This window comes from Lissotriton helveticus, chromosome 12 (genome assembly GCF_964261635.1).
Source record: "Lissotriton helveticus chromosome 12, aLisHel1.1, whole genome shotgun sequence".
Classification (NCBI taxonomy): domain Eukaryota; kingdom Metazoa; phylum Chordata; class Amphibia; order Caudata; family Salamandridae; genus Lissotriton; species Lissotriton helveticus.
In genome coordinates, this window is record NC_136073.1 from 829,115,354 (window position 1) to 829,130,460 (window position 15,107).

A 15,107-nucleotide genomic window follows, 5' to 3' on the forward strand; every position below is an offset into this window, starting at 1 on the left:
TTAAGAGTATTGAAAATGTGTCAGCTGTGCTACATAGGAATTTTCAAGATATGCTTAGCCATTTCCTCCATCTTGTGACTGTCTCGTTTGGGACATTCTCTCTTGCATCAGAAAGTGTGTGTTTTTCATCCTATGCCACACTTTCTGGGACCTCCTAGAGCACATACTTTAGACAAATTAATGTTCTTTTGCTTCAAACATCCACATCTGTCCAGTGGGTTTTACAATAAGATTTATTCCAGAGACAGTGATGTGCTTTCATTCACAGAATCCCGACTCTGAACAATGTAGAGAACGGATGATTGGCAAATGGGGACTAACACCAAGTACTGGCTGCTAATCCAGGCACAAACGATAAACTAGATGTACCCTCTACCCACAGTCACCCGGAACCGGAAGTCATCGGTCTCCACATCTCTTCATCCGCAAGTAGCCGGACCAGCTTGTGTGATGCAGAGGGAGAAAGGAGCCGGTCTCTCTGCTTTTATTTCACATATTAGGAACCTCCCGGCAGCAAATCTGCACATATACTGTTTATTCAGCAAGACAGTCGCCGGAAATGCCAGAACCGGGATTGTTTTAGGTAGGGTGAATACTTAGTTACTGAATTCTCCGTTTGTTTATTTATTTATTGTTTTTTTTTTATATAGCGCTAACTTTACCCGAAGCTGTCTGAGCGCTTTACAAAAGAACCGGTTACATTGCATTAGGACTTCAGAGTACATGCATTCCATATTTATATAATGAAGCAATATGCTCAGTGCTCGTATAACATTTGCATTACGTTTCAAAACGGCGTGAAGTACTGATTTAAAGCGTTTAATGGGCCACGCCATCATTGGCGTTTGCACTGATATTTTTTTTAGATGTTTATAGAGCGACGCTGTGATATGCTTTTCTTCGCATAAACCTTTTATATTAAGCAATGGCACAGCATAAAAATAAATAAATAATTGCAACCCACTTTCCCAAGAGTTAGAGCCCAATGTTTTCAGTACATCGCAAGATGCGATTTGTGAACTATTCATTATTTGTGCATCGCATTTCATTACTGTTAACCTATTGAATACGAAATGCGTGTGATCTCTGGCGTTCTAGGAAGTAATCCAAGTAGTCGAAAGGGTCACTAACACCAACCAAATGTGGGTGAGTTTACAGATGTGTTACTTAATTACATTGTTTTTGCATTTTAAACGATGTAAATACGAGTTATTACTTAGTATAGCTGTACTTAATTTATCAGCTTTGAAGGATGATATGCTAAGCTGACCCTGCCAGGATCTGAATTTGTGATCCTAACCAGTTTATGTTCTGATTTTATTTCCAAATCCGTCAGTAACACACCTGTAGTCAGGGTTTTGAAAAAAGTGGAGTGGTGTCTCTAAAAATGGCATGCCTATGGATTTAGGAGGCTGGCTTGAACTATATGTATGTGATTCCCACAGAGTGACACCCGACCGGAATTTTGGTTCCTCTAAGCTTTCTTTTATTGCATCCAGATAACAGAGCAACTTACACTGAACACCAGCCAGCCAGCCAGGACTATTGCTTTGAAAAGGTGTAAGATGTTTAAGATAACTGAGTAACAACAATCATTTTCTTGTAAATACTATTGAAAATGTTTCAACTCTGTATTTGGGAGACTGTGAATTAACCCCTTGGCCGCCGCGGCGCTGGGGGGGCGCGCGGCGCCACCATGCTCGTGACGGAACCACTCCGACACGAGCCACGGGTGCGCTGTGCTTGTGACGGAGTGGTTCCGTCACGGCCACGCCCGCTCAATAGAACGCGCCGCTCAGGCGTGGAATTCTATTAGCGTAGGCGGGGCGGCCGCGCCGTGACAGAACCACTCCATCACCAGCACAGCGCGTCCGTGGCTCGTGATGGAGTGGTTCCGTCACGAGCATGCCAGGGGTTAAACAATTCTGAGGCCTTTGGGAGGGGCAGTGGTCTTCAGAGTGCCTCAGTCATTCCTGTTATGTTTACTCTATGTTACACGGACGCCCTCTTTCTCCATATCCCACCCATCTGCGTATCTTACACCACATCTCTGTTCAGCTCCATCTTTTCACTCCTCTTCTGAATACACTTCCTTGCATCTCCTTCATCACCACAAAACGCACAACACCCCCACTCACCTGTAAGCAGTGCATTTTCCCTTACTTTAACCGTGTCAATATTTTGACCACTGCGTACTTCCCACAAGCACATTTACACAGAATTTCAATGGCAACTGCAAGATGCCCCCATTGCTCTGTGCGCCTTGCAGAGAACCAAGGATTTGATGACCATGTATTCTGAACACTTTTTTAACTTGCTGACAGGCACTCTGAGAACCTCACACCGCCTTCAGCCTCAACTTCAGACCTCTCAATCTTGGCTCATTATAAACCCCCGAAGGCAATGCAGTACAATGTATGCACTGTAAAAGAGTAATATTCTGCATGAAAGAAATACAGAAACACAACATCCTGTAAATACGTAATACTATTAGGGATCCGTAAAACATGTGAAATATAAAAAAAGATCTGAGGGCCTGATTACGAGGTTGGCCCAGGCCCTAAGTCACTGACATGTAGTAGTAGTAGTAATTACTTTATTTGTTGATTAATAAAAATCGTTACAATCGGAAATAAAACACAATAGGTTAAAACATTTTTCGCCCTTAAAATATGAATACAGCTTTACACTGAAAACTTTAGCAGCAATAATAGAGAGCAGCAATGAATAAAGTGCGTTTGTGCTAATGGCTAGAGAACAATATCCAAACACTATTGTAAAAAAAAAAAAAATGTAAACGCTTTATCTTCAGTATTAAACTTGATTAACCAATCCTGTAACTATGATGTAAGGTTATATACAAAACTTTTAAACGCAGAATTTGAAAGCCAATTTTCATTTTCTTTTCATTTTTGCATTCAAGTCAATAATGAATGTTACTGTATTAATGATCAGTATCAGTTTTGGCTAATAATTTTTTTTCGGCAATAAAAATAAACTTTACAAATTGAGAGATCAAGCCGGGCATAGTCCCAGTGAGAGACATGTAATAATGGCGTTCCGACATGTTCTCACCCCGAATTCATTAAAAATAGGTCTTAACAAAGTCTTCCTCTCTTCTAGCAGTTGGGGGCATATAGTTACAATAAGTATTAAAGTTTCGTCATAGGAGCCACATAACCTTCAAAGTTTAGTGGGACATTTTTTTTCCCATTTAGGTATTCCGTCCTTAGTAGGATATCTCCCAAACCGCAATAACATAGATGTATTCTTTAAGAAAGATTTTAAGTGGGTCAACAAGTATAATTGAGGTTCTAATTAATAAATGAGTTGGTAACTGACCAGGAATGATACTTTTTTCTGAGCTCATCTTTATTTTAAAGACTCGATAGTAGAGTGACTGATCAATTTATTGTTTCTTTAAAAACAGCTTTGCTCCTAACTTCTTCAAAGGTTGAGCACTCAAAATTATTTAAACTCTCACTTAAAAAGGATCTCCAGCTACTAGCGTGCTCATACCTCGTTATCTCCTGCCAGCACTGATTTGCAAGGGTACCTTGTTCAGAGCGATATAACGAATATAGAAATTTTAAAAAGGCAGATTGCTGTACCAGAGATTGCCTTTTCAGACCAAATTCTAATCTTACATTAGTATGGCCTATATACCTGGGGATCCTGAAAACTAATTTGTAGACTTTTATTTGTATGCCATCAACAATTTTTGCGTCTTTACCACGAAAAATCATTGAGCCGTAAGCTGAAGAGGGAATCAGTTTTGCTTTCATGACCTTCAAAAGATGTTCATGATTTGGACATGACAACTTGTCCCTCAACTTTCTAAAAGCAAATGAAAAAGCTGTTGCCTTTGCTTTGAGGTTAATAAAATGTTGTCTAAAAGACATATTATCGTCAAATGCTATTCCTAGATATTTATAAAATGTTACCATTTCGATATGTAACCCATTACTGTTCCATTCTTTCTTGTCTGTTTTTGTTCCACTAATAGTCATTATTTTTGTCTTTTTGCTATTGATTTTCAAACTGTTAAGGGTGATATAATGATTAAAAGAATCAACTAATCTTCTTAGACCTATGACAGAATGACTCAATAATATAGTGTCATCGGCGTATTGTAAATATTTAATGTCTTTGCCTAGGAGGGAAGGTGAGTGAGCATTAACTTCTTTAAAATGTAAAGAAATGTCCGCCATAAAAAGATTAAAAAGGCATGGAGCCAGAACACAACCTTGTTTCAGACCAGTCTTAGTTTCAAGTCGTCGCGTTGTACTTCTGCCATCTCAGACTTTGATCTGAACCCATGTGTTGGTATATAACAATGTAATCATATCAAGCAATTGTTTTGGAATGTCCCAGTCCAAAAGTTTAGCCCTAAGTAGGTTTCGAGGAACAGAATCAAAGGCGGCTTTAAGGTTAACAAAACAGATATATAACTTTTGTTTTCTATATTTAGCCCTTTCGCCTAATAAAGTCAGTAAACTTCAAGTTCGTGCTGGTTGATTCGCCTCTTCTAAAACCATTTTGGTAGCTGACATGTATTACATTAATGTCTTTTACGTTAATTTTTCAGAAATCTGTCGGTGTTTTTGCCAGTAAAGTTAAGGACATAAATCTAGGGCCTGATGAGGACTCGTTTCAATGTCCGTTTTTAAGAACTGCAGGGCCTGACATGCAATGGGACCCGTCCAGCTTAATGTCCTGCTTCTAACAATGTATTTGTTATGGACACCAAGTTATCTTTTTCATAAAGTCATCAAGAACCAATATGTAATTGTAGGCCCACAGGCCTTGTAGACCAATGTCACTGCATGTTATTGCTTCAGGACCGCATCAGTTTTCCTTGCTTATTATTATATAGTGCAACCCTTGCCAAAGGTTAACAGATAGGATTGTCACCTGGCAAGATAACCAGTATTTTAATATTCCAGCTACTACAAAAAATAGGGGAAGTGCCAGTATTTTTCTACCATATCAGTAGATTCTTTAAACAGTAAATCTAAAATGAAAGCACTTTAAAATCCGTTCAAGAAGTGTCTTAATAATCCCTGACTTGTAATTAAAGTAAACAAAGACAGAAATGCCATGTTAAAACGTATTTCATAAAGTTCAATTAAGTATTATGTTTGGGCCCTTCCAGGTACAGCAGTTTTTTTCTCAGAAAAGGTGGCAAGCCTATTAACAGAACCTTGAACAAATGCAAAAATAAAACAATATATTAAATACGTGTAGTAAGCTGGCTCTCTATATAGCGTACCAAAACGAGGTACACCGTGTAGAGAGTCCAGGCAACCCTTATTGGTTTACAGAGGCAAAAATGATAGCACTAAACACTCTTTTGTGGTAGTGTGGACGAGCAGTTTAGGCTTATCAGAGGGTAGTGCTAGACATTTGTTGTACTCACAGATGCAATAAGTGAGACACACTCAAAGAATAAATCCAAGACCAATTTAGAAAAATAAGTTTTATTTTTATATACATTTTGATACCGGAGCTTTGTAAGCAAGTAAGTACTTTTTAAAATATCGACTTTCACAGGGAAGTAAAATTTTCACTTAAATGCGTCTTTTTACGCATAATGCTTTCCTATGGAAGAGAAATACATATATGGTGTACCGGTACTTGCAGTAGGTTTCCAGGGCTCCCCTTCAGGACTTAAGGTGGTAGTAGGGTAAGGTCCAAAGTTGTACCAGCAGTTAGTTTACCTGCCCTGGGGCATCTGGATGTAGAGGTGCTGGTCAGGTTTATAGCCTTATGCTCTCCACCAAAGGAGAGGGTGACCACCCATACACAGGCTGCAGAGGAGGACTTGGGGACAAGTCTAGGCACTCCTAACGGGGGGCTTGGTTCACAAGGGTCTTTTGACCTGGGCAGAACAGTTGCTTAAAGTAGACCCGGGGCAGGGCGCTCGGGTGCAGAGTGGTTAGGTCAGCTTGGGCTGGTGCGTCGTAGGACCTTGTGGTTGTCGGTCTCGCCGATTGAGGTTGCAAAAATCAGGACAGCTGGCCACTCTGAAAATGGGTCTCTGTGGCGCTGGTGTCCCTCGACAGCTGCTCTGTGTTGGTGGACTCCGGATAGAACTCAACCAGGTTTCAGTTGCTGCAAAGGGTCTGGTAACCCGTATATTGTTGCTGTGTGGCCCGGTTGGTCCTGGCGTCTTCTCACTTAGTGGGGAGACATATCTGGCCTTCCAGAGCATGGTGATCTCTACCTGGGTGGCTGCTCTGTCAGTACGACAAAAGAGCGGCAGCACAGTAAACCGGATTCTGCTGTTTTGGTGCCTATGTACTGCAGGGGAGTAGCTCCTACACTCCAAGGGAGATTGCCGGCAGTTCGTGAAGGGCTGGCAGTCTACCGGGGTTCTTGGTAGAGTTTCAGTTGCATGACTAATCGGTTTCTTCGCGATTGTCAAGACTGGTGCAGGCAGGCAGGGTTTGTTGCCCAAAAGTATACAGCAAGTCTTCAGTTCTCATTTTAGCGGCTCTTATTTGTCCTTTTCTTCTGGGTCCGTCGAAACCGAATTCCTGGCATCAGGAGTGTCACCTAAATTCTCAATTTAGGGGCGTTAAGGTGAGTGACAGGTAGTAGCTAATAGGCTACTCACCTCTACGGTGTCCACACCTCTTATATGACCACTTCCTGTGGGAAGTGGGCATCGCCCTGGCCCAGTCAACCTAATTCCACCGAAAACCAAGATGGTGGAGTTCTAGTTTTCGTGTTCACATCAAGTTGCCCCCCACTTAGGGGTAGAACTGGCCTGACAGTGAACATGCCTCCTGACCAGCTAATTTTCTGGCCTGTCCTAGTGGCAAATGGACCCGGGGCTGGCATTTCCCGTATTTAGGGGAAACTTGGGTCGTATATCAAAGGCGGCAGTGGCCTTTGATGCCCCCTGCCTGATATGCTGATTATTAGCCATCCTTCTAGGAGGTGGTGTCAACACCTCTGGCCGGAGCAGGTATTGTTTCTGCCCTCAGAGAGTGTGGGCTCTCACCTGCGGGAGTTCAGAAGCCTGTCTGTGATGGCAGGCTGGGCTACACCAGTCAGCCAGCACACAAGAGGTTGGTAGGTTTTCAGGGGTACCTGTAAGGGATACTCTGGGTGCATGTATTAATAAATCCAGCACTGGAATCAGTGTGGGTTTATTAATACGAGATGTCTGATACCAAACATCTTTGGCTTCAGTGAAGCCATCTTGTAGGTGGGGAACTCGTAATCATCATTGCCCAGTACATAGACTCAACATGGCTTCCCTGTTCACTGGCAACATCCAAGAATCGACTTGGATATCACCGGGGCATATCTGCTCATGTAGGTATGTCCTCACATGTAATATAATACATCCTGCCATAGGGCTGTAAGCTTGCTGTTGGGGTGTCTTAAATATATGACTTGCAGTCAGGGCCGGACTGGCCGTAGCGGGCACCAGGCAATACCCTGGTGCGCAGCACGGGTGGGGCCGGTTTGCCGTTTTTGTTACAGGGCTTTTTTGCAGCATAATCAGCCCTGTAACAAAATTGGCCGAGAAGCAGCCCTGGCAAAGAGCTCGGTGGCACCCACAACACCCCTTCCCCGGGGGGGAGGGGGCCGGCCGAGCACTTTGCCAGGGCCGGTTTTGCTTCCCAGTCCGGCCCTGCTTGCAGTGTCTGCAGGCATTGGACACGGGATGTGTGCCATGTCGTGTCTTGACTTTTGTCTGCAATATGTCACGCAGCCTGCAATGGCAGTTTGTATGAGCTCTTAGGGTGGCACAATACATGCTGCAGCCCTCCGGGACCCTCTCGGCATCCATGCCCTAGATACCATGGGTACAATTTACTAGGCATTTACAGGGGGTGCTAAAGGTATTTCCAATTGGGGCGACAATTGTACAGTTTTAGGGAAAGAGATCTGGTACAAGGGACCTGGATAGCAGTCACCCATTGAACTTCTGTCCAAATTGCACTGTTTACCAGACAAAAAGTTGGGTTGACCATGTCAAAAAGGGTCACTCTCCTACAATAAGAATGAGAAAGTACAAATGATTTTCAAATAAAAGATTTTCAACTCTATGAGAAAACGTTTTAGTGTTGTGGAAAGCCTGTGAATAGGAGGGAGGGTAATTCAAATCCAGATGGTGACCTTGAGAAAACCCCTTTGATGGTACCTACTTTTTCTATTGAGGGATGTCTTGCTGTGAATACTACACAGCCATAAGGAAGTTTTGTAATTTTACAGCTAGGTAAGATGGTTGCCACAGGAATAAGCCTTTGCAAGGGAGACAAGCCTGCTTAAATTGGCACCATTCAGCTCCCTTACAGTTGTTTCTTTGCTCACAGTAACTTTGTGCTTTGATTTCTGCACTGGATACACCCTGATGGGAATCCAATTCAAAGTATAGACTTCAGAATTCCTTAGTGTTTGGTTTAGTTGGTAAGTTAAATTGGTAAGATGTAATACAGTATCAGTTTCTGGTAGTCTTATTTTTTGTTGTTTGCGGGTCAGTGATTGCTTATGTCTTTTGCTGCGGTTGATCTTCAAAGATCCAAATCCTGGAGCGTCGCTGCATTTCCTTTTAATACCTAGATATATGTTATTTGGAAGCTGGATCAATCAGCCTGCAGGGTTTCAAGGTCTCATACAATGAATAATTACAGCTTTTTCTCTTTTTATATCCCTGGATTACAGGGTTAATTTACCCAATTAACTCCTTGGATTACAGGGTTAATTTACCCAATTAACTCCCTTAAACCTCCACGCTCACTCAATTAGCCAGTTTTCACCCTTGAATTCTTGGGTCTCTGTGTTTTACTCAATCATAAGCTCTTGTCAGTTGGTGTGACTATACTGGTTCAGATTCTTTTTCCTGCATGCCTAACCCAAAGGATGCCAGTGTGCCAATTTATTGACCAGCAGCACTATTTGCTGTACCTGTAGACGAGTCAAGCCTGTTTTCTACGCTTTTTCCTATAAAGGGTAGGTTGGTGGGTAATTGGGTATAAGTTGGTAAGAAGGCCTAGGTTCTGTGTCAGTTGCAGTAAGACTACCTCGGGGAAGGTTCCTTCTCGACAGGCATGAACCTTGCTGAGGAGATGTGTGAGTTTATTACACATATTAATTACTGATTATCTGGTGTGTTTCATTCCGCAGTACAGATTCTACTCATATTCATGTCTGCAACCTGTCTCCATTCATTTGATGAAACCAAGAATTGAACAGTTTTCTGAAAGGATGATGGTGCAACCATGTATTATAAGGAATATAATACCCTCTTCCATACGTTAAAAGGATATTGCTAGTCTATTCTGTGTTTCATGACCGTATAAAGGTATTCCATCATGACTTGCAATATACTTATATTTACAATATGCTTATGAGGTATTGCTGCAGTAATTTGATCTCATATATCAACTTTTTATATGCACTCAGATGATGGACAGAAACACCAATGTGTTAGGAGCTACACATAATTCATACACATATCTCTTTGCACATTTGTTTGCCAACTTTTTGGTTCACCACTGAATGCGGTGTACAGCTGCCAAGTCATATCTATTTTTGATTCAATAAAAGCAGAATAGATGGTAGTACATCGACAAAGCCAAATGTAATATCTTTTTATAAAAGTGTGCAGACAAATTTCTTCTTGAAAGAATTCTGTATTATTGATCTATTTTTTTTTCCCCCGTAAGACCTTTATTGTATCAAAGTACCATTACACAGCAATGAGCCTATAAACCTGGGGGCAGGCTGCGGGATTTAAAATAGCACTCTTCACTAATGAATTTACAAAGCCCATCAGCCGACAACGTCTGGTCCAGCGGCGTGGAAGTGGAGATATGTAGTAATTAATAATCCATTGCTTACTCAGAGAAGAATGTTGTCTTACTTTTTGTTTTTTCTTCTTTTAACTTTCTAAAGAACATATACGAGAACATTTCAAAACAGATATCAATAGTGACACTTGAACAGAGACCTTGGCATTATTCACAGTGTTCTATACCGGTGCATCGATAATGTGTTTGATAGTCATATCGGGTGTTGCGTAAACTGGCTACGTCCTGGGCGTTTCAACAGGCCGTCTTCCTATCTTCTGTCAACCATTGTTACTACTACTGCCGTCTATCTGCGGGGCCGTCTCAATCCTCCTCCCCCTCGTCGTATTATTGATCTATTTTAAGAAATCAAAGCTCCAGCCAAAAAGTACTTGGGTGCACAACTCCTCCTGGTAGAATTATTTGTGTGAATTTTTAAAAGCATAGTTTTAAGACCTGTTACTGAGTACCTTGTCTAATGAGTTGAGAACTGTGACCTGATATGAGCTATCTGTTTCCTGTAATGTGCTTTTTCAAGCTACACCTGGTTTTGCGATGTCCAGCAGAAGCGGAGGTCTGGGGAACTGGTCCTTTGTTTTTCAGTAAAAAAAATAGGAGGCATCAACATCCGCCTGCTTTCAAATACTGCTAAAGAGGTCGTTTACCTAGCTCAGTTCAGTCCGAAAGAGCAGATAAAAGAATGGTTGGAAAGAAAAACTTTGGACACACGTTCTTGATATCCATAGACGCATGTGCTTTTATTGTCCAAAATCTCTGGAAAAGTCAAGTAAGACATAAAATGGAACTTCGCCTAAATTACCTCTAAATCAGGGCCACTGGAATTACGTGATTGAGTTGCCAGTGTTTTTCGCATAATTATAGAATTGCTGCATTTGCCACACAGTATCATCTGCTGCAAAATCTGCAGATTTTAACCCAAACAATGTTTGCTTCTAGCTCAAACGAGTCATAAGCTACTAAAAATACAGCAACACCTGTTGCAGCGCAGTGTAAGGCCCTTTACAAAGCTTAACTGGCCACTTTTCTGTTGTATATTGCTATATTTGGGTGTTAAACTGGTACTGATGAGGTGCGACCAATGCGCAGACAGTGTTAACAAGTGTAAAAATGACAAAACAATGAGTAGGATTTGGGTGACCTCATTATTATTGCCATATCGGCAGGGCTTGGAGGATGTCATGAAACTGCCTGGGGCCTCCAGAATTCCCTGGCTTAGGTTTGTTCAATACCGATTGAGTGAGATGGGGTGTGGGAACCTAGGAAGCTACAGGGCTTTTGAAAGTGGCATTTAAGTGTTTATATTGGCAATGTATATACAATTTGTTTCTGGGTTATGCCAGGGTGGGCTCTCTCACCAATGCCTTTCTTGAACACAAAGATGGTTATGTTGCAGAAGGATATTTCGATTAGATTGGGCCCCCCTAGCCAAAACTTTATATATGAAATTTTGGTTTGGGACCCTGCCTCTTTAGTCAGTCACGGTTAACTCCTTTACTGCGGTGCAAATTCCGCCGCGGTGCGGGAGTTCTAAAGAGTGGGCGGGGCCGTGTCAGCCAACGGATGTGCGCAGCACTACCGAGGTAGTGCTCATGACAGCCGTTGGCCGAAGCGTGCACGCAAGGGGTTAAGTGGCTGTATGCATCCAATAATTCAGATGGGAATTGCCCTTTTTGTCTGCAGGTGTCCGAGACCATTGTCCATGTTGTTATTTTTTGCCCGTCTTATGCGGGGTATAGAAGGAAGTGGATCCTACAGCTTTGTCACAACCTGGGGTCTAGAGACTGCAGAACAACAATCAGAGGTCCTTAAAATGTATTGTATTTGATGTATCACATTTTTATTGAATATGTGGAGGCTCAGGCAGAAAGTTTAGCTTCCTGATGGTGTGTGTCATGGAATACTCCTGAATGTAGAATTACGAAACAAACACATCTGGGGGTATTTACTGCTTTGACATGGAGTATGGTTGGACTGTGCTCACAGTTTATAAATTATGATATTTTAGGTATCTATTGTTCTACTTTTTGGTTTTTAATCCCTTGATGATGACATTGACTATGTCTGTGTACTCTGTATGGGTATGCTTTGATAATGACAAGATGATGATTTTAAACATTTCAATTGCTTATGCGATTTTTGCACATATGTCAAGATGATCATAAGCTTGCTATGCACTTCAGGACCGATAGTCTAAATGTTTTCAACTTTTCATGTTTCTATTATTGTGGAGAAGTAATAATCCAAATAAAATTTTAATCTGACTGACATATTACTATAACAAAACATGCTGCATTGTGGCGCATAAGTTGCCTTTTCTTGCCGCATAATTTACTCAACCATGCCACATAATTTGGCCCTCCCCCGCTGCATAATTCCAGTGGCCCTGCTCTAAATTAAAGACTGAAATTAATGCACTATGCAAGCTTTTGACCATTCACATATAAGGAAAATCAGATTACAGACCTTTTTTGCTTCTGTATGAGAGATATGAAGTCTGAAAGTGGGACCGAAATTGGGACCAGAGAGAACATGTTAGGACAGTACAAGAAGTTAGTGTTGTTTTAGCCTTTCTTCAACAAATCATTTACTTGATGATTAGTATTGTGAAATTGTGTCTTCTGTCATTTCATTTTGTCGGCTATACCATCAGGAATAATTTGTCAACAGACCTAATACTAGTGGAGATGGTGCCAGAGATACTCCTAATTTAAAGGGGTTGTGCTTAAGCTACTTCAAATGGTACCCTTTCTGTCCAGGACCACTGAGTAAACTTTGGTGGCTCCGGGACAGAAAAATCCTGGTTTCCTCAGATGCAACTAGATTATGTTGGCCGTGGTCTATCTTTAGAGATAACATGGGAACAAGAAGGTGCACCTTCCATATATGTATAAGCTGCTCTAGGGTAAAATGTTCTGAACTAAAGATGGATAGGTTTAAATTAGGTCACCTGTCTGGAATTGATGCAGCAGAGAAAATGTCTATGCCATAGTGTCATAATGTCAAGCAACTTGTGCCTAAAAGATGCCAAAACATCTGGTCCTCATAATGCTTCACTCCATAAAACCTAGCCCAAACTCATATTCTTGAGATTTACGGCAGAAGAAGCAATTAAAGTATTTCCACTGTCCATTCCACCTTTACAGTGAAGCTATTCCCTTTTTATTGAATCCTGTCATTAAAAGTTCTTGATTCTCGAAATGTAATCAATGTATTAGTCTATATTTGAGGCTTGCAGTATATTTGGTAAACGTGACCAACATTACAAGCATTTTGTGTCTGATTTAGACTTTGGCGTAAAGGGTACTTAGTCTCTGGTGTGGGAGAAAGCTCCATGGCATGGGACAAAACTCCCCTTGGGGAGGTGTTCATTGTTTTTTTTCTGTCATTTTCCAAAACAAAATCCCATATTGGGATCTGTTTTTGAAAGTATAAAAAAAGTTTGAAAGTTAGACGGATGGCTTTGTCATGATGATGAAGCCTTCTGTCAAACTTTCAAAACATTTACAGGAACCGCTGTGATGGTGGTTCCTGTAAATGCAAAAGATGTCTACTTGCCCAGCAGACAGCTTTTAAATTTGATGTGCAGAGTACCATCACCAAGGCAGGAATACAGTTCTTCACCATGGTGATGGTACTTAATCCTTTCACCAAAGTCAAAATCAAGGATTTGTCTGGTGTTCAAATATATAGGCTGTATGGAAGATGAATGGATACAACTGATTTGGTAATCTTGATGATAAATGATTGTCACTAGTTTCAAGGCACAATTATAACAACATTCTTAGACAGAGCAATTATCTGCTTAGTTTGATTCCAAATTCTAATTTGACCTCTGTTTTTCCCCCCAAAGCACTGCAAAATGCACTGGAAAGACATGCATGAAGAGGACTTCTTAATACCTAAGTACACCACCTAATTTACTTTGTACACTGTCAAGAAAAACAAAATAAAAAGTTCTTCAAAATTCATGAACTCGAAGAAGTAGGCAGATGATGCGGAGTCCCCTAAAAAAGACAATAATTGGTACAAGAGAAAGACAGATTGGAAAATCTCAGTGCGACAATGGTGACAACATATTATCTAACACTGATACAGAAAAAGGAAGGAGAAGGGGAATAACCTACACATGTACTGAATGTGGTAAGAACTTCAATCTGTCATCTAAAATGATAAATCATCAAAGATGCCACACAAAAGAAAAACCATATGTTTGTATTGAATGTGGGCAGAGTTTCAAACAGATATCGAGCCTGCAAGTTCACCAAAGAATTCACACTGGAGAGAAACCATTTAAATGTACTGTTTGTAAAAAGAGTTTCTGCCATTCATCAAGCCTGGTCATTCATCGACGAGGGCATACTGGAGAGAAACCCTTTGAATGCCGGAAATGTGGAAAGAGATTCAAACAGTCTTCACATTTGATAAAGCACCTGCCTGTGCACACAGGAACGAAAATTTACACATGTGACGAATGTGGGAAGAGCTTCAGCCAGTTGGCAAACCTAGTAACACACAAGAATGTTCACACTAAAGAGAAAATGTATAACTGTAATCTGTGTAGTAAGAGTTTCAGCCGCCTTGCAAACATGAAAAGACATCAAACTTTACACACAGGAGAGAAACCATTTGCGTGCAGTGAATGTGGAAGGACATTCAACCGAGAATCAAACCTTACTGCTCATCAAAAATTACACACATCACCTAAGTTACTTAAATGCGAATGTGGAAAGACTTTCCTACGGCTATCAAGCCTGATTGCTCATCAGAGAAAACATTCAAAAAAGAAACCATATGCCTGTGGTGAATGTGGAAGGCAATTCAGGAAGCTAGAATGTTTAGGAATACACAAGCAGACAAATTGTCACCACTCTTATTCTGCCTAGCACTAAACCAATTGAGCAGCGAAATACATTGTATGCACTGTTTTAATCTAAATTCCAGAAATAAGAAGTTTGACATGAATTAGTAATGACTGTGATCATTTAATTAAAATGTAAATAGGAGATCTGTAATATTAGAATAAATGTATCTGTGTAACCAAAAGTAAATAGACGCAAGGTGACTAAATGGAATTTCTGAATGCGGTTTCCATCTGCACAAGAATGTTTCTACAAATAGAGACATTTTAGAGGGAAATACTTTTTCCTAGTAACTAGGAATTGAGATATTGTGGCTTCAGCTATTTTTGTTTACACTAAGGTGTGCTTATTTTCTCTTTTTGCTCCCCATAATGTGACATTTATTTGTTATTTGGGAACCTCAAATGAGTAAAGGGGA

At 40.9% G+C, this 15,107-nt stretch overlaps 1 protein-coding gene across 1 annotated transcript; it reads left to right on the top strand.

The window, feature by feature from the left end:
- The first annotated feature begins 406 nt into the window (after positions 1-406).
- LOC144798976 (uncharacterized) lies at positions 407-14,882 on the top strand. The gene is made up of 2 exons (XM_078670118.1): positions 407-583; positions 13,681-14,882. Exon 2 carries the CDS (start codon positions 13,820-13,822, stop codon positions 14,711-14,713), a length of 894 nt encoding a protein of 297 aa, XP_078526244.1. The 5' UTR covers positions 407-583; positions 13,681-13,819; the 3' UTR covers positions 14,714-14,882.
- Positions 14,883-15,107: the final 225 nt, after the last annotated feature.